Consider the following 21,141-nt stretch of genomic DNA (forward strand, 5'->3'; position numbering starts at 1 on the left):
TTATATTCGAAACAACAAGTCTTTTTTTTTATAAATAACCTTTTTTAATAATAAAAATCCATTTTTCTTCAATTTGTTTAGAATTCCTCATTAAAATTTTTTTAAAGAATTTCTTTTTTAATTATATTAGCTTCAAATTAAAATTTTTATTAGCAATAATATATAAGATTTAATTAACTATAAAATATGATGCGTTTTCCTTTTAAGTAAGAATCCTTATAAGCATCTCTCGTCAACGAAGTTTTGATAAAGCGACAAAAGTAAGAAGTTTGCTCCTTGCGTTCTTTCTTAATAGAAAAGCAGGTGCTAACTATTAGTGTTGCTTTGGCTTCTTATGGAACCCCCAGACAAAATGCTTTATTCTGAGAATTTCTATTACTCAAAGGTCATTGTACGTTAGCAAAGAAAATGGAGACCAAAGATCGATATTCTATTTTGGGCTGCAAGCTCAATTATTTCAAAGACTGAGTTTAAGTTAAGGAATTTATTTTTGACAAAAGTCAATGAAACTTAGACAAATAGCTATTCTTTTAAAATAACACTTTATAAATTATCTTAAAGAGAAAACTAAGAATAGATAAGAATTGATCCTTGAAAAATGTAAATTATATAGATTGATTAAAATGCTTAAAAATAAAGCAACTTTGATAGATTATATTTTTATTCTCGATATTTAAAAACAAAGGGGGCAGTAAAAAAATACGAGTTGGGTAAATTTAAAACTTTGAATTCTATATTTTCTAAACGGAAAAATGTTACACTGAAATGTTCCTCTATTTTGAGTAATATATATATATATATATATGTATGTATTATGAATGCACCATTAATATGTTTTAAAAAATTTTAATGACATTTTACTCCAAAAAATTTTTTTCTCATTCGAATTGCTTCAGTTTTCTCCCACCCTATTAATACTTTAAAATTTTTCCGTCACCAGATGGTGGCTGCAAGTTAAATATCAAGAAATATTAGACGAGTCAATTTTAAAGAGCACTGAAAACTCATGAAGTCGTATTTTGTAAACCTATTATTTTTATGCTACTTGTTTTGTATTTCGTATTTTTCACTTTCTTGCAAATGCTATCTTCTGTATGCTGTCAAAATTCAAGTATCATTTTATGCTGCATTCTGGTTGGATCCTGGCCATAGTGCTTGGATACCTCATGAATACCTCATAAATATTTCACGATACTATATGTAGTTATAAGAAACTTTTACTGCTAATGTTCGTTTTCATATAATATCTAAAGATATCTTTTAATTGAAATTAAGTAATTGCGATAGAGATTCGTTTTTACTTACTATCCGATCTGATATTTTTTATTAGTACGAAACCCAAAAATTCCTCTGTTATGGGATGTTTTGCTTCTATTGGATTTCTAAAAAGATCTAATTTTTTTAGAAAAATGCTTAACTACAGGAAAAAGCTGGGAAACAAATCTTCACATTCAAGAAATAGCTGTTACATTCCATGTGATCTTGACCTTTACTGACGTGTTAAGTGAAATATAACTTTGAGAATTTTTCATGAATGTTGTGAAATTTTTTGTAATATTTGAATCATTATAAATCAAATCACATGGTCTGTCATTCAACAAAACATATGCATAAATTCTGCGCTCGTCAATTTTCTCTTAAACTCCCCTCATTCCATTTTGTGTGGGTCCCTTTGCATAAATTATGCATTATGAATTTATTTAGCAATCAATGAAATTGAAATTTCTTCAATTTTAATCCGACTTTAGAATAGCGGCTTACCAGAACTCTCCAAAGCATAAATAAAGATTTCAAGTAGTGAATTTCAAGATGTGAATACAATAAATATATTGGGTATTGAAATACACTGCTTCATTAATGCAACGTTAAGTAGCAGACTATTAAAAAAATCTACGTCACAATACAATCTCTTTGCCTTCGTCAGATTTTGTAGGAATTGATATAATTTATATCTTCCAGTATTGAAATACGCGAAATAAAGAACTATCCGAATAAATTAGAGAAAACTCTATGCCCTAGTGTTATAACTTTTTTTACTGGTCACTAAAACCAACATAAGTTCTGCTGTCTAGATGGCCGATAATTAAAAAAATAAAAGTGCAGAATATTTTAGAAAGGGGACAGTAGGGATATTACATTACTATCCTCAATGGGAGGGAAAGAGAAGACTAGAGTGGATTCGTCTGGAGGACAAAATATTATCGTTAATTCTGATAACATTCAAACACAAACAGTAGTTGGATTGTTCTTAATAATACTGTATCGGCACGCGCATCTGTTAAAAGACTTTAAAAAAAATAAAGGTAACTGCACAGTCGAGCATTTTGCATTTAGAGCTTATTTTAATCCCCATCAATAAGAAACTAATCTTTCTATTCTTGCAATGAACATACGTTGAAGACTGATTATACAGGCAAATAGTACTTTGAGTAAAAATGGGTAATAATAGCATAAGAAAGAGAATTGGATAAGATTAAAAGTGCACACATCGAGGCAAATAGAAAGCCTTTGCAATATAATTACCCATTATATATGCATCCATTTTTTCTAGGCAATCATAAGGAAGAGCACATATTGGATATTCCATTTATACTTATTTTATAGGACTGGAAAATAAATGAATATCTCCTATAACTTTTTCGAATTCAAAATTACTCTGTCATATAATCCCAAATTGCTAAAAGGAATTTGTTGTTAATATATTAAAAGCTTATAAAAATTGTTAAAAATCGTTCAACTCGTTCATTTGAAAATGCATTAGATATTTTCAAAGGTTATTTTTGCGTATATCTTAAGCATTAGGGAACATTTCATTTGAATGGCTTTAGGCATCACTCCGTTTGTATAAGTAATCCCATCCAAAGTTGAAAACTTTTCTTCTATTTTATTACATCCACTTAGTTCTTGAGAACGTTAACATTACTTTAAAATTATTTATACCAATGTCTGGATAGTTTTTCTCCTGTTTAGAGTCCCGGAGGCTATGCAATTATTCTTCAGTGTTATAGGATGAAATCTTTATTCTTCATTTCTTGAGATGCTTCAAGCAACTACGCGGTTTCAACATTAATTCAAATAAAGTGTTCACTGCAGTCACTTCTTAATTTCTAAATTTTCACTTCTTTAAGTCATAATTTGGAATGAAGGTAATGCACTTATAATTACATTTGAGATCTCAATTAGTAATACTGTCGAGAGGCAGAAAAAACAATATAGAAGCTGCCAAAAAACTAATATTTTTGAAAAGCCAAGATGTACTATTTCACAGAATTCGTTAAAATAATGGTAATGGTTCTAATCCTATTTAGTTTAGTTAATTCCAATAGGATTAAACCTATCCCTATTACTTTCCTGAATTTTTCATGATTCAAGGATTTATGACAATGGGAGAATGCGGCTTTTACTACTGAAAAAAGTAGTCTTGAAGCTAGCTCCCAGTTATCATTTGAAGAGAAACAGACCGCTCTAATACATCATATAAGGTGCTTCTTTGAGGAGTTTAAGAGAAACTGGACTGCGTTTGCACATGGTTAAGAGAAAAATTAGTAAGGCCCCTAGCAATTAGCCAGCTATTTAGGCTGCAGTGAAGGATTCGTTTCTAAATAACACATCGATTATTCAGTTTTTGATTAATGCTTATTATAACCTCGGGTAGAAGATAGAAAATTATAGCCTTTTCCGATTCATGTTCTTCAATTATGCCATGTCTTAATACACTGAGTTACTGTTAAGTTTAATATTGAAAATAAGACCATAAGCCGGAAAATTTTTATGGGTTCTTTTACCTTTTAAATTTAAAAAAAAATTAAATTAAAGACAAAGCAGCAGACATGGTTAGCTAACATGCGATTCAAAAAACATTCTCCTAGTCTAGTTTTCTGCATATTTCTAATGATAATAAAGTCGTAAATGTGTCTGTTGGCATTCTATAGAAGAGACCGTAGGACCTGCAGTGAACAAAAAGGGACGGATCTCTCACAGTAATAAAATGCAACATGTCTCTGTTGCTTGTCTGGTGGATTAAAGAATTTTGTAGTACTAAGCACTGAGCGTTGTGTAGTGTTATTTTTAATAAATGTTTCTTTTAATTATTCACATATATCATGAGTTAAAAATACTAACTGTTCAAAAGAATAATTTAGCGCATTGAAATTATTTCTTAAATTTAAGATTTCCATGAAGTGAAGCTTGACTGTATACTTTTAATAGAATTTTTATAACCCTTCAAACAATTTTTTTCCGTCGTCTGAAAGTAATTAGAAAATAACTTGAGAGCACATTTAAATTTTTAAGAATTTGAAAAAAGAGATATACTTATCTTTATAAACTATTCATTATAAAACAATCGTAGGCGGGAAATTTATTTTAGAAAGAAATTATTGTTCAAGAAAAACATTAAAAGAAATTTGAACTTCATTATTATTTAACGTATAAGAAAGGCTGTGAACCATTAACTTAAGTTAAAAAGCTAGTTTTTCAAACGCTCACATCCAATGGTAACATGATTAAAAATGCTATTTAAAATGCAGGTGAATAAAAAATTCCTCATAACTTTAAAAAATCATAAAACGAAAAAAATATGGAAATGGGGTTTGTTCTAAAAGAGAATGGGGATTATTAGGAAAAAAAATTATTTAACAGAAATTTTTTTTAAAAAATAACCGTTAAATTGCATCGCCAAGAATAGATCTGTAATTTTACAAATAAGGATTACTGTGAAAAAAAAATTGACTGTTCAGCTGATCTTTATTCGAATGGTGACCGAATGTCCATAATGAATTTCGCGAAAGGTGAATGTTGAGCGAATGCTTTCCAAATATTCCACCTACATAAACATTCGGGTGATTGGTGTGAATTTCGAATATATGAGTCATATCCATCTGTAGTGGTGGAATTGATAAAAATTATCTGACGAGAAAATATATCCATCCATCCGTTCATGTTTCTACCTTTAGTTTCATACGTTGTTACTCGCCTCCAATTTGTTTAATATTTTGCTGAAGGGTATTTGGAACATGTTAATGTAACACTAGCATCAATCGTCGGGAGATTTCCAACGAGGCAGCTGTCGAGGGCTGCTGGACTAACAGAGGCCGTAGGTAGACTCTAATGGTCAGGTTCCTATTTGTTTCCCTACGATCGCTTGATTATTAAAATTTTACAAACGCTGAGCGCCTACTTAAATAATATTGTGCACTAACGTCGATGTCGTGGGATCATGATTCGTAATAAATAACAGCATAAGTTTTCACAAAGTTGCTTAAATAAAAATATTAACTTAAAATAAGCCATTAAAATACTGATTAAATTAAAAATGTGTTGAAATGCAAAAGTAAAATTATCAGTTTATTAAAAGAAGGACCTTATAATATGTTATGCTTAGGAGCGGAAAATACATTAAATTCGTCGCTGGCATTAATAATCGTATTGTAACTCATTTTCAGTCTATGATAAATACTATTCCATCTCTCCGTATGTCAAATGGGCTTAGTTAACAAAGCTAGATATGCCATAAATAACATCTTTTCAGCGACTTGTGTATTATGCACCAAACTGATGGTTCAATGAAATAAAAGATCATATAGTTATTTTTAAGAATTCTTCTTAGCGTCCTCTGTCGGAGTCTTTCTGAACAACATTTTTTTTTCTGTTAAAGGATTCCTTTTTCTCAACTATGCTTTCAGTGCTATTCTCCTTTCCATGCCATTATTATTTTTTATTTTATGAGATTTAAAAGTTCTTGCAGCATTTTGCAAGGAAAGGAGTAAAAGTAGTTTTACGGGAAATTCAAATATCATATATTAATGCATGTTAGTGCTCTCTTTTTAATACAGGTGCTATTATTTAGTTAGAGATTATTTCTGTACATATTATTCTTAATTATTCATTTTAAAATTAAGTAAAGACAATAGCACAATAATGCATGCCTTTATGCTCCACTTTATGTTTAAAACACTGTAGTGTGATTATTACTGAATTCTGTTTTACCGGTTATTATTACAGAGTTATGTTTATAACACTGTAAGTTATGCAACATGATTATCATTGTGCTTTTAGCGTTAGTATAAATGAATAATTTATTTTTATTAATATATTTTAATATAAGCTTGAGATTAAAATAAATAAAATTGCCAAAAATGTCTGCTCTGATGAGCCGACGGCTGTGGCTATCCTTCTAAAGTTTATTACTATTTTCAATGCGCATTTCTTCGTGTAATTATCGCAGTATACTTTGTGAAACTGATTAAAACTGCTTTGCTTTTCCTAATTTAACGTTAATTTGAAACAATTACACAACGAATACCTTTAACCTCTTCCATAAAAACGTTGATTGCTATTATTCTCACTGTATAGTTTCTGATGAGAATATTATTGTAAAATTAGAGATAATTTTACAATAATATTTCTCATTTGTAATTATTATTATTTCTGTATAATTTAATAATCACTGAACTGTTTTTCCTAACCTATATAATTAAACATAATTTTAATATCATCATAAAAAAATGCTTACCTTTACGTTCGACTTTAATAAATCGAGTACTGTGATTATCACTGTACAGAACTGCAGCAGAAGCATTTTCATCGGCAACATTTCGCAACTTGACTTGATCTCGGCAGCTTCCATGTTTGATCAAAGCAATGAATGGCTCCTTCGGGACGATGTTGGCATCCAGCTTTTCACAAGCCATGTGATTGGTGTGATTGTTGCTCGTGACATGAACAACGACGCCAGTGACTTCTTCTGTTTTGCCGGGTAACAACTTCCCCATTTCGAGATTTTCTTGAACCAGCAGCCCAGAAACTGGGTCGACGTAGGTCAAGTTGATGACGGCAGACATGTAGTCCTCCGTTTCATATCCAAAATTGAATTCGCAGTATACCACTGATCGGAACTGGTCAATGAACGATGACAGTAAAACGATATATAATATCCATAAATGTGGCCGTTTTCTTTGACCTGCAATGAAAAGAAAAAAAATCATATTATGATTAAGAAACTCTATTACAGAACTAACTGAACAAGCATTATAAATGAAAAGAAACACAGCACAACAAATGAATCTTTGACGTCTTATTATTTTCAAATTGTTATATTTGTAACACTATTCAATCGGCTAGCATCCATTTGAATTTGATTTGATTTGTCGGATTAATAGTAATTTTTGATACCCATTCTAGTCATTATCATGACGAGAGAGTAATTTCAAATAGATTCCAGGTTAAAGTAAAATAAAAAATAAAAAGATATTTGAATTGCCATTAAGTGCTTAGCAGTGAAATAAAAGCGTGGAATCTGTAAGATTTCACTTTTTTCACTTATTTATTACTTATTGAACACAACATTTTATTTCAAATTCAAGAAAGAAGAAAAAAAAATGTCTTAGTAACCAATATAAATCAATTTTTTGCGCTAATATGTATCACCTAATTTTTCTAACTTCAGACTATTTAATTCTAATATTATTTATTCATGTGAATAAATTAAGATGAAAAATGTTGGTTTATCAGTAATTTAAGTTCGGGAAAAAAAATAACAGCGTCTACAAAAAAAGTAACAATAAAACGAATAATAGCTAAAACGAGAAGCAATGCAAATAGGCTTTTAGCAGAGATCGGGAAGATAACAAATGAGATTTTTTTTCCAAGTGCTATTTTCAATCAACTATTTGCTTGGGCGTTTCGAGAAGGAAAAAAACTAATGGAGAAAATAACTGAAAATAACAAATGGAGAATGCACTTAATTCCTAAATACATGCGACTTTGATCTCAAATGCGTGCGACATTTTTAATGTTAATGAGAAGTGAAATTTTGAAAAGAGAAATTATTTATTAGCAACTTCACTTAAAGAATATCTAACCTTGTTTATTTTACTATATTCGTTTAAGTAATATATATTTATGGTCATATAAGTAAGCAGGTTCTAGCTTCCCTCGTGGTTGTAGTAAGGGTGTGGAGCTGAGTTGAATATACCGATGTCTGTTCGCACCCTATACCGTAATTACTATTTGCATTCGCCCACAATACCTAATACCTATGCTGCCATAGTGACCTGATCAAGTTTTCCCTGGATGTTTTGGTATGGTGGGGATAGCTCGATTTTTATCAACCTTGTTTACTCAAGTCCGGCATTAGTTTAACAGTGCTTTGCCTCATATTTCACTGAAGTAGGTAAGTATCGAGAAATAGCCCCAATTGTCCCCATATAACCATTTAAAATGACGGTTTATTGTTCTTTATTACATTTATAAGCAGGCCAAAAATTCATTTTATCAAGTTTATATGTTATTTGAGACGACACGCAAAGTATTCGACTCTAAGAGCTCATGATGTATATAGACAATAAATACCACTAGCTTCTCATCTTTCTTATCTAAGTGTCACGCTTTTCGTTAAACTAATATCCTTAATTATTACAGCGTAAAATTATGTCAAATATTTGAAATGAAATGTAAGAGAACATTAAATAAACAAATTCTTGATTGTCTGAAGAAATTAATTATTTTTTACCATTAGAAATGAATTATTTCTTACCACTATCACAAAAATATTCTTTGGGATGAAAATCGGGAAATTTTTTTAATCTTGTAGAGTCGATTCAAGAAGAAAATCAACGAGTACACGCATTTTTAGCTTCATGAAAATGATGCATTCCTTTTTGATATATACGAATATTTCCATTTTTATTCTATTTCATTGTTTTAGTGAGAAAAAAATGCAATACGAATAAATGTAATTATTTACAGATCATATGAATCTGATATGATAAATTTTACACATCAAACAGATATCTGAGGAGAGTATTTTATGGAAAATATTTTTTCCAATACAAAACCTAGTGATAGGATAGCATATTTAGAAGATGATTGCGCCTACGGCAGACTTTGTCACCATTTGTTAACATGGTGGCCGGATATTTTAAAGTTAAACCGTCTCTCTTTGAGAGAGTAAAACTTACTATCTCAGTTGTCGTCCTCGTAATCTGATCATATTCTAAAACTGCGATGTCTTTTGCAAAATATCCTTTAATAAAAAAATAAATAAAATATAATAATAAATAAAATAAAAAAAACTAAACCTCCTCCAACTAATGAAATAAGCCTATACTCAACAATGAAAATTTTACATACTCACAATGCACAACTTCTTACTAAAATGTGGTATCTCCAGCTTTCAGTTACATTTCAATAATAAAATTTTGAAAACGAAATTACAATGCTTTAATTATTTGGATTTTTTGAAAGTTTCAGAATTTCTTTTCTTCAGACTTATAATTTGCTAAAAAAAAATAATTGCTAATTTTCATAAAGCGAATATGAATGTAACATAATAATGCAGGTAAAAACCCCTTAATTGAGGATAAAAAAGCAAAATGTTATTTTAATTTATCTCCTTTAATTAAAACTGAATTTTTGCAGAATTATTAAAGAATTTCTGCGCTATCTTTTTATTTCTTTCGTTATTGAAATGCTTTTTAATGAGAAAAGATCAAGTTTCATAGCCCGCAAAATTACTGTAAGTAATTTAAGAAAAAAATAGCTTGTTATCTATGTAAAACGTTCAAAATAGTTTTTTTCTACCACATCACGAAAACAATTAACGGCAAATTATATGTAACCATATCTGTTTGTTATTATATTTGAAATATTTCGAAACTCACAAAAAAATGTTAATTTTTCTACGAAAACATCTTAAATTAGTTTAAAAGATATTTCAAGATATATTTGAATACCGATGTTTTGAAACGTAGAATGAGAATTATTTAAACGATTTAATTTTTTTTCAGTCCTAATTAGATGTTGCCAGTTTATGCAAATTAATCTTTTACGGTAAATTTATTTATTTTTAGAAAGTACCTGTCACAATTAAAAACTAACAATGGTAAAAAAAAAAAAAAAAAAAATTCAAATGCGAGAGAAAAATTCAAAAACTGTCTTTCGCTTTAAAGTATCAAAGTGAGCTTTGATACTTTTCACGGTTTCATAATGCGGTAAAAGGAAAAAGAAACTGATTTTTCTCTAAGTAATTTTAAAAAATATGTGATCAGGTTGCTAATGTGATGTTGTTGTGGGCTGATCAATTAGGTTTTTTTTTTGTGCTGTTTTTCTAATATTTTTGTTTTTGATACATATAACATTTAATAATTTTAATTTTCAATTATATTTATTATTCTTATTTGGCCTCTACCCCAAGAATAAAGAATTTAATTGCTATTTACTATATTTTAGTAAAACTGGTTCACTGTTTTCTCTAAGTTTCCGCCTTTGCTTAATATCGCAAATTTCTCGTTATCCAGATTCCCAGATCTTCCCATCCACACACTCGCTGTCTTTCCTTCCAGTGAGTAATCCTTTATTTAAGATAAGCAAATTTTACCTTGTCGTTTAAAGCAGCTAAATTATCAACAAAGCATATGAATGAACAAGAATGCTTACAGTTAAGACAATGTCTAGAAAATCGATACTTTGTTACATCTTTTGTTTGAATAATTATTTAAAAAATATATTATAACCATGTGTAAGCCGAATAAATGTTAAACTAACTCTATAACTAGAATTTCTCCCATATCCAGAACAATTAGTTCTCTATAGCGACAAAGAGAATTAAAAAATGAAATGAGGGAAAATTGTTCGCAGACTGAAAAATCTCAATTCGTTTATATTTTTCTGAAGGAACTTAATAGAATTCTTTGAAAGAAAGATGTAATTGACTTAAAGATTTTTAAATTTTAGATGTTGTTCTCATTTTTCTACTAAAATTCAATAATATTTTTTTTTTGAAAAAGGCATGTAAATTATTAACAGATTTGTGAAATTTGTCCCTAATTACCTTTTGCAACTGAAATTTAATGAAATAATTAGTAAGAAAATTTTTTGACTAGTTGAAATATTTTTAGATTTTACCAAGCAGCTAGGTTTTCTCTTTGAAAGCGAGCATAATTCTTTGAATGAACTTTATAAACTGTTGATAAATTTGTGAATTTTGGAAGTTGATTAATATTTCTAAAATAAATCTAATCGAATTCCCTTGCGCAAAAGAAAAAAAAAATGGTTAGTAGATTTATTACGTGCAAAGGAATTAAAATGTCAATACTGAATAATTTATGAACAATTTATATGGTCATTTAAATTCTATGAATAAATGTTTCTTAGTATCATAAATTTATGAATTTAGTTTTAAGGAAACATTATATTGATCAGATTTTCTATTTGCACTGATTTGAAATCAAGCGAAAGGTATTGATAGCAATAATAATTACTCGAAATAAGATAAAAGTTTGTGCAGAAAATGAAAATATACATTTGCAGCAACAGTTGCAAGACAAATAATCAAAAATGTTGAGTATTATTCATTATTACGGCAAGATTCGATTAATTGAATCTACAGCAAATTAAAGTATTTCATTATTTTGTGCAACAAAAACTTCAAAAAGCAACTAAATATTGTTAATATTGCAAAATATACTATCTGTTAGTTATAACCAATAGGGTTTGACGGTTTTTCAAACCCGGTTTTTAAATTAAGAAAACCGGTTTTCTGGAACGCCTGGATATTCTTCTTCTTCAATAAAAACAAACACATATTTTTAATTGTATCGGTTGGGACCGATTCGTCTAGCAGCTGAAGACTTAGGGCAACGAGATGCCAATTTATTAACAAGTGAAGGTATATTTGAATTTCTGTTAAATGAACTAAAAAATTTAAACATTGAAATAAGTTTCAAATTATTATATGCTTTAGAAGAACGAATTAAAAAAATAAGACAAGTAAAATTAGCAACTCCTTTGCTGTATTTGCAAATTCCACAAAACCTCTCTAGTTCAGCGAAGAAATCTAGTGTACTTCTTTTAGCTTCAGAAACCGAAATTATCAAGTTATCTGGCAAGATATTGTCTAGAATATTTCCGAATTCTTACGTGGAAACCGATTTTGATGAAGAGCAAACCGAAGAAACTAATCATCAGAGTAAAGCTTTTTTAAAGGAAGCCATGGAAAAATCAATTCATAAGTTCCTTCAAGACCCTGAAGGAAAACTTACAAATCCAGAGAACTGAAAACTGAATTTTCATTATTTGAGGCAACGAATAAAAGAACGAAAAACTTTGATTTGTTATTTGATACCATAAAAACTATAAAATCAAGCTCAGTAGCAAGTGAAAGAGTATTTTCAATTTCAGGCAATGTTGTCTCCAAAATAAACACCAGAATTAGCCACTGTTCAGTGGATATTTTATGTTTTTTAAAATCCTATTTTCTTAGGAGAAATTAAAATGAGTGAAAATAATATAAATATTATTTGAAATTTTTGTTTGATTTTTCGTTATTTTGTATAAGTAATATGTATATTAATCCTTAATTTTTTATATATATTTTTACTTTGATAATTATTTTGTTTTTTGTTATTTTATATAAATTAAATATTTTTCCCTATTCTATTTTTTTTTCTTTTTTGATAAAAATTCGAAAACCGGTTTTTTGGAAATATTGAATTCGAAAATCGGTTTTTCAAAAAATCAAAATATACTTCACGAAATACAGCGTGAAATGGATTACCCCATGGAAGTTGCACGTGTTACCAAAGGAAGTCGAATAGAACAATTATTACACATCCAAAAAAGCTTTAAACTGCGAAAATATTTCACAGAATGTGATGTGAAATGGTCTATTGCATTGTAGTTGCCCGCGTGACTAAGGGAAATCAAATATGGCAATTATTAAGTACGCTAACAAATCTTTAAGCTGCCATCTATATTTAGGTCAAAATTTTCTTTCTATATTTATTTACGCGAAAGTTACAGGCATTAGTTAATATGTGCAATAATTTTTAATTACCCTGTATAATAGGAGTTTCAATATATGCTTTTGCTTGAAGAAAATATCTATTATGAAGACTGGGACTCAAAAGCATTGCTACTCATTTTCCTATCCAGAATTAACACTGAAAATAACTTTATTTTCATGCTCATGATAACTTTTTCAAGATAATGAAAATATTTTTTTCAAGATAATGAAAATAATTTTTTCAAGATAATGAAAATAATTTTTTCAAGATAATGAAAATAATTTTTTCAAGAGCAAAAATACTTACTATATTCACTATAAATTTCGATGACATCTCGAATTGATCTAATAGAAATATCAAATACATGTAACAGTTTCAAATATATTTCCACCATGATTTGAATAATTTAGTCATACGGTTTTGATGAAGATAGAGAGAGTTTGCCAAGAGTTGAATCTCTGGATTAAAGCCATTAGATTAACGTATTGAAGTTCAAAGTCGCAATTAATTTGTTTAATCAAATTGAATAAATTTAATCAACTTAAGTGCAACTATCTATCAATTTTACGATCTCTACATAATCATTTATTAATGACTATGCGCTTTAAATTTTAAGAAGAGATCCAATGATGAAATTACCAATTAACCGAATTATCCAACTAGAAGTTACGAATAATAGAGTTTCGAATTAATTCGAACTTTGCAGGAAAATCTAGGAGGCTGCAAATCAATATTAGATATCTGCTATAATAAATGTCTAAGAAGGTATTAATATTGAATCACTCAGTCAGGTCATGATGTATTCACGTGCAAGAAAAGACAAGGAATGTGATAAGGATTTTGTAACTATTAAAATAAGAATTTTGTACCTGTTAACTAGAAAGGGAAGATATGAGAAGTTGGCTAAAAGGCTTCTAGTATCTTCGATTGATCAATAATAAAATAATATTAAAAAAGAGGGCAAACGATTGAGGTAAAAATGTGTCAGAATTAAAAGATATGGGAAGATATACGAATTGCTTCTAGTATCTTCAATCATCTTTGTTCAATAATATCCAATACAATATAATAATAAATATGTTAAAAGGTAGAGGAAATGAATGATGTTAAAAATATTCAGAGATTAACATTATGAGAATATAGCTGAACAGTTTCTAGTATGTTCAATCATCATTGTTCAATAATAAATTAATATCAAAAGATGGCAAAAACAAATAAGATAAGAAAATGTTCCAGATATAAGGGACATGGAACGATAGCTGAACATGGTTCCTAGCATCATCGATCAACGTTAATCAATTATAAAATAATATCAAGCAATGGAAGAAAATGAATAAATTTTAAAAATTCAGAAATAAGAGATAAGAAAAGAAAGTTCAGCATTTCCGAGTATCTTCAATCATCTTTGTTTAATATAATTAATTATCGACTTTTCATAGTTGATACACATATTAATTATTAATTTTAAGTTCTATAAAAGCACATAAAGATTAGAGGGCCAGTGATCAAAGGGAAGGATTCATAGATAAATCAGCGGAATGTCTTACTCTCGACTTTCTTGTATGATTACACATTATGGCATGTTTTGTGCTTAACTTCAAAGCTTAGTTATAGAAAAAAGAAGAGATATTGCACTACTTCTCTTTTACACAGTAGACTGAAATTTTATTCAAATTGGAATTTTAATAGCAAGGCCACTTACCAAATTTCACTTATCAAGCTTGTGACATTTACGCGTCCCCCTGTTCGCCTACTCATGAGGGGACAGATCAAAATCTGAATAAATTTGTTCGAATTTAATACAGGTACAAATTTACTATTCTGATGACAAATCGATATTCCGAATTTCATACACTTAGCTTTCTGCGTTTCTTGAATTATTATGTTTATACATGCATGAACGGACAAATAAACTTCTTTTTCATTCAAAATTCAAAACTGGAAATAAATCTATTACTTTAGTATTTGAAAGTGGTATTATTTCTATTACTTTGGTATTTGAAATTTTTCGTATTACTCATACCAAATTTCATTCATCTAACTCTCTGAAATTATGGCACTTCATTTTTGAGTTTATTGAGAGACATAATTCTAAAGGTTGCTTTCCTTTCGGACTCAGAGAAATCTAAAATATCAAGATTCATCGGCTTCGTTTTCAAGAATTCGGATTTTTTGTTTTTTGCCAGTCACAATTCTTGGTATTTATCATATGCAAGAAGGAAAAAACAGTTATTTTTATTAGATATTTATTCTTCTCTAAATTTTTCTTATTTTTAGGTCATTTAATTTTTCCTTCGTCTTGAAATGCATGCCACTGAGATTGATAGTAGTATGACCATTGATATATGGAATCACCCTGTACATATATTTTTTCTGTATATAACTCTAATACATTCATTTGTTACACGCCTAATTACATGCATGTAAATATTTTTATAATTGATTATTTTCTAACCGTTTGAATCTAAATATAAAATTGTACTTTTTGATTTAGGTGGGCATCCGTCTTCTCAGATTGACTGGTTGGATATGTTTGGATTTATAGCACAAGAGCCGTGATTTTTCAGAATCTAACTTTTGTGACATAAACTGTTTCACGTAAAGATTCAATATTACGTGAAACACCCGCGGCTAAAATAAATGCTTGCTCAGCAGGTTTTTTGGAGAATTCTCTTTTAAAGTTAGGTTTGAATGCATTCTCGCAATTCCTTTTCCCCGTTTTCTACTTTACGGTGCTGTGTCGCTCCCTAGTAAGGATTTGAAAAAGAATTTATAAAAGGATATAAAAATTGAACCTTTTCAGTAACCATGTTAAAAGAAAAATTAAGCTGCTATTTAAAGAACTCATCATCTGCCTACATCTCAAAAGATATATTGCATACATATATAATTTAAGAAATTCAATCTCAGTATTAAAATCTAAAACTGCCATGAATCTTTTTATATACTTTATTTTTAACTAGATTTACTTCAACCTGTTGTCGTTGACTTCTTATAAAATTATTTTTTTCAAATGTTTTTACAGAAAAGGAATGCATCAAGTTTCAGTTAGACAAAGGAAAAATATAAATATTCAGATGTGGGAAATGATTGATATGTATAGTTCAATTAAACCTGTGAGAGATAAACGGTAAGTTATAGCAGGGCTACCAGACATATTGATCGTAAGAGACCATACTAAAACTGAGGAGCTTCTCAACAAGCATCACTCGAATTTTGGATCGAATTTTACAAATAACTAGCCTCAGCACAAATAAATCATACTTTCGCAATTTGAGAGCCAAAAAAAGTTTTCGATTCAAAATGTTCTTTCGGTCTAGCTTATCGTCTGTACAGAAAAGAGATGCCTTACATGTTTTCGTGACAAAAATATGATCAACGCCCGGATAAATGACCATTATTTCACATCGAAAACAACACTTAAGACAGCTTTTTTTATGCGGAGTAATGGATGTGAGTTATTCAAGTTCTACTAATCAATTTATATGTAAAATGAACTCACATTTTTACGAATTCAAGTGCATTACAAAAAAAAAATGAAATTCGTAAAATAACGACTTTGCAAATCTTCTTGGAAATTTTGCAAATTCATAGTTACATATCGCAGTTAGTTTCTTCAAGTAATTAATATTTCATATTTCGCATATGAAATGTTCATGAGTAGAAATATAAAAGCAAAACAAATGTATTTAGTAAAATATATAATTACATACTACATATTACAAAGTTACACTGTTAATAATCAATATTTATTATTTAATATGCATGTTGGTCATAAAGTTGTTATATGAAAACAGAATATAAAAAAGATAAATAGCAGTAAAAGAGCACCGCAACGAATTTTTGAAGCGGATTTAACCTAAATAGTTCGGGGAAAATTATTTTAAAATACCTTGGAGGAAATTAGAATTACCGAATAATAATGAATCTAGTATGTAAGTATGTCAATGTGATCCCGAAAGGTCATTTAGTAAATCTAAATATAGTGAAAACCAATAATGAGGTTACATATGCTATTTCCAAACTTTAATCTTCCAGAATCTCGGAAATGAATGATATTAATCTGATTTTAATGAAGCAAATAGCACTTTTAAAACATAGAAGCAAATATTTCGCTGGGAATTATAACGTAAGAATCTAAAATTAAGGAATTGATTATGTAGAAATTTGAGGACAGTACATAATTAAAATCTTATATTTAAGTTAATAAATAAATCTCTAAGTTTGTAGTTAAATATTATACATATTTTCTAATTTACTGCTTTGATTAATAATTTTCTGTTTGAAAATATTACAACGAAAAATATTTGGGGCGAATGAGAGAAATTCCAAATAATTTTAAAATATAGATTTTAAATTGTTGTTTACGATCTCAAGTGGAGTAGAAAAATATGGATGTCGTAGCAAAATTAGGTAGAAAAAAATCACCTCAAAATTCGTTTTCCTACAATTCATTGAATTTCTTAATAATTGTCAGTAGCAGCCTTTGGTGACTAACTTGCGCGCAAAGGATATTGGTTGAATTTAATTTCAATCAAATATATTTGACCTAATTTCATGCTCATGATTCTTTCAACAAACAATTTTTAAGCATCAAATTATCGTAAACATATCATAACCGTGTTAATAATCTTCCACATGTGCTATTTATTATGTACATGAACTTCTCAGATGGAGATTTGTCTAATCACATCGAAGAGATGTTAAAAAATATTCTTCCGATTCGTCTATCATCTAACTTTCGTGATTCAACATTTTCATATTTATTCATTTTTTATTCACCATGTAAACTACACAGATGTTCAACAGCATCCTTCTTGTTTAGTTTTTATCAGTGGACGAATATCACTCGATTGAATACTTCATGAAACAATGAAAACAGTTTGAATTTCAGCACAATAATGTAATCGATTTTTGGAAATTTAGCAACAAAAAAAAATGTTTTTAAAAAATTATCAAAATTCAGGAAAAATTTGTAGGATTAATGAATTGTAATTGCTAAACAGAAATTTTTTTAATTTTTTCAAAAGGTGTATAAAATTATTTTTCTGCAATAATAATTTCGGGAGTTATTGTGAAGCGAAAGTTCTGTTTAAATTTTAATTAATTTAAATTCTTGTTGAAATTTCAAAACACTCTTTCCGAGGTGCACTTTCTCATCCTCTAAATTATATATGAACCAAATTTAGTGACTCTAAGTCAAAACGTTTGGCCTATAGAGTGTCAGCCTATACAGAAACACATATACACTCACACTCTCTTTTATTAGTATTAGAAATTCATTAACATTTAATTTTCATATTTATTTTTCCATTTTAGACTTACGACAACATTTCATAGATGATGGGATTGCTAAAAAAATTCAGCCTAATATTTTTAATAAATATTTAATAAATATAGTAATAATCTCGATTAAAAGTAAAGAGTATAAAATTTTCAAAATGTTAACATTTTGAGACCATCCATCTGTATCGCAATTTTCATATACAAATGGGTATTGCGAAAAAAAAATTCGCCCGGATAGAAGTTGAAAATGGAATAATTTAAGAAGCTCTAATCTCGGTATTATTTTTCCAATTTGAGACCATGACAAAAAAATTTTTGCATGTACTTGAGGATTGTGAATTTTTTTCCCTCCCAGAAAATAATTCTCAATCAACAGTATGAAAATTTAAAAAAACAAAACAGCAATAACTTTTGCATTTATTTTCCGTTTTGTTACTACGACTAAATTATTCATATGTAATTAGAAGGGGACATGAAAAAATTCTTCATTAGTAAACAGATGGAATGGTGGGGTGTAAAAGATTATTAGATATAATAATGGAATCCATACGATTCCATTTTTATATTTGCGGAATTTAGTGCTTTAAGAACATTTTAAGAATTATTAAAATTGCAAACCCATTGTTAATGTAATCAAATGAAGTGTAAAGATCTTTCAAAAACTATTTGTTACTCCTTACAAATGAGGCTTTGAATTACAATTCAATTAATATGACGGTCTTATGGATCAATTAACGTGAGAGTCTTTGGAATCTAATACATTGGTGAGAATTAACGACCCTTTAGATAGAAGTAAGGCTCTAGGGAAAATATTTAAGCTCTGCTTTAAACCATTTGTCGAATAATAATTACATTTGCGAAATTTTACTTTACTTGCATTCCATGAATTTGTGAAAATATGGGTCCTTTGGGAATATAATGAAGTAAAATGAGTAGCGCTTTCTAAGACTACTTGTTTCTCCTTGCAAGTTGACTCATAAATTAAACTCATAGTTCAATTAACATAATGGTCTTTGAGATCTAATGACTTTATGAGAATTAATGTTTCATAAGGTAGAAGTTAGGCTCAAATTTCGATTAGATGGAGATCCTCGAGTTTCCTCTGAAAATGATATTAAAAGGTACTAATGAGCTAGTGAAGAGCTTGAGGGAAGCTTTCGGTTTACCAGCCTGTAATAAAATGTAGCTGCTAAAATTTGAAATCTATGTTCAGCGTAAATTCCTATTATTCTCAGAGAAACTTCTGTTTATTGGTTGAAAAAAAAACGATATCCAAACAGCGTATAAAATTTCACTCTGTGCTAATATATTCAATATTTAAACAAATAAAAAATAATAGTTTTTGTTTGTACTGTCTTGTTCATAAAGTATATAAAGTATCCCCCACCCACCCATCCACCCTTCATTAACATTTAGAGAATTTGAATTATCAAATTTCCCTCGAAATTTAAAATATGCACTGCGGTGAATGCATTATAGCCCATATTATTGCGTGGTTAATGCATACACACCTCAAACGGCAGTAAGCCCATCATTAGAATCCGGGTAACTTGTCTCACGTCATTATTGTCTCCATTAAAGAAGTAGGAATTAACTACCATTAAAAAATAATCAATATAAAATTCAGTCAACAAATTTTAATGTATTCCTATTTTAGATCTCTATCAGCAAGAAAAAAGGCATTTTTGTAATTATGTCTATCTGTCTTTAGAGTTAGTTGGCTAGTCTATGAAAACGAATTCTCAGAACGTCACTAGAAAAACAGATAAAATTACCTATGGGGTATTTATACCTAAATTTCGGATTGTTGTCAAGTTCTGGGGGAAATGTACCGATGGCAAATCTATTTGCTTGTTTGACAGAGTACATATGAAAGCGATAACTCAAAAAACTCAACAGGTAGATGAATGAAATTGGCTTATTTCTTTTGTTACTGAAACTGTAAACCTATGCAGAGGCGGTGTTTCGTATAGGTGCTAGAGGTACTTGCCTCGTGCCTCGAGTCAATAAGGGACTCCATAGTCGCAGTGGTATGCCTTCAGTGAATAATATGAGTGCTTTCAAGTGCTGTGCTTACAATATTTAATGGATTAGATGAGAGGGTTCTCAGAACAGCCTCATATATTTAAAATCCGTCACTGGATCTAAATCAAATTTTATATCGTATCTTTTAACTAAATGTTATATCTATTTCTGTGAATATTGATATAATAACTCAAAAAACCAAAAAGTTGTCTAGATGAAACTTGGTGTGTAATTTGAAGTTACAATTATTCATCTATATCAATTTTTGGGCAATTAATTGATGGGAAGTGGACCAAAATAGAAGCATGTTTTTCTTCACAGTACTAGAAATCAAACATAAGTACTCTTCACTACGTGTTCAAATGAAAATGTCAGAAAGAGAACATTCTTACTAATTGCATTTGTGACTGAGCAAAGTTTTCTTAAAAACTGTCACAAAAATAGTATCTTCATCCGAAACATTTTCTAATATTCATGATAATAGAATGAAAAAATAAGAAAAGTAATTATCAGTTAAAAAATCCAGCGGGATTAATCCTTTCAAAACTTTCTCGTATAATCTCTATAAAAGTGTTATTCCCCTTCCCCTGCTTGAAACTATGGATTTTGGGGAACGCCGCAAATCAATTGCAAGGCTCTGGAGGATACGAAATACAGATCTTTGGCGTGAATTTATCATTCATACTGGATAAATTTGCGATTTTTTTTGGCGATAAGTCCCCGAGATGCAATTAATACATAAATACCCGAAAATCGAAAATTTATTTTGGATGCATTCTTTTTCAACCGATTGAATCGAAATTTTACACCGAACAACAATTGTAGTCACAAGATAGCATATCAAACTTCATTGATTTAAGACATTGTGTATCTGAAATATTGCATTTACATACATGCAGACCAATAAGCGGTCAATCTTTTGACAGATTTGGTTCAAAAATTAATAAGAATCTATATTTTAGACAAGAAACTTTTTAACCAAATTTCATCTATCCAGCTCTCTACATTCTGTAGTTATCGTGTTGTTTTGTACTCGAGCAGACGG

The 21,141-nt window shown here is 29.2% G+C and overlaps 1 protein-coding gene across 2 annotated transcripts in view; it reads right to left on the minus strand.

Moving 5' to 3' along the window:
• Positions 1-21,141, minus strand: part of LOC129958712 (E3 ubiquitin-protein ligase goliath-like) — a 77,184-nt gene that overhangs the window by 46,502 nt on the left and 9,541 nt on the right. For both annotated transcript variants that reach the window (XM_056071361.1, XM_056071362.1), the window contains exon 2: positions 6,515-6,961. In XM_056071361.1, the coding sequence (XP_055927336.1) occupies positions 6,515-6,961 (447 nt within the window). The remainder of the gene's footprint in view (positions 1-6,514; positions 6,962-21,141) is intronic.

Source organism: Argiope bruennichi, chromosome X1 (genome assembly GCF_947563725.1).
Source record: "Argiope bruennichi chromosome X1, qqArgBrue1.1, whole genome shotgun sequence".
NCBI lineage: Eukaryota > Metazoa > Arthropoda > Arachnida > Araneae > Araneidae > Argiope > Argiope bruennichi.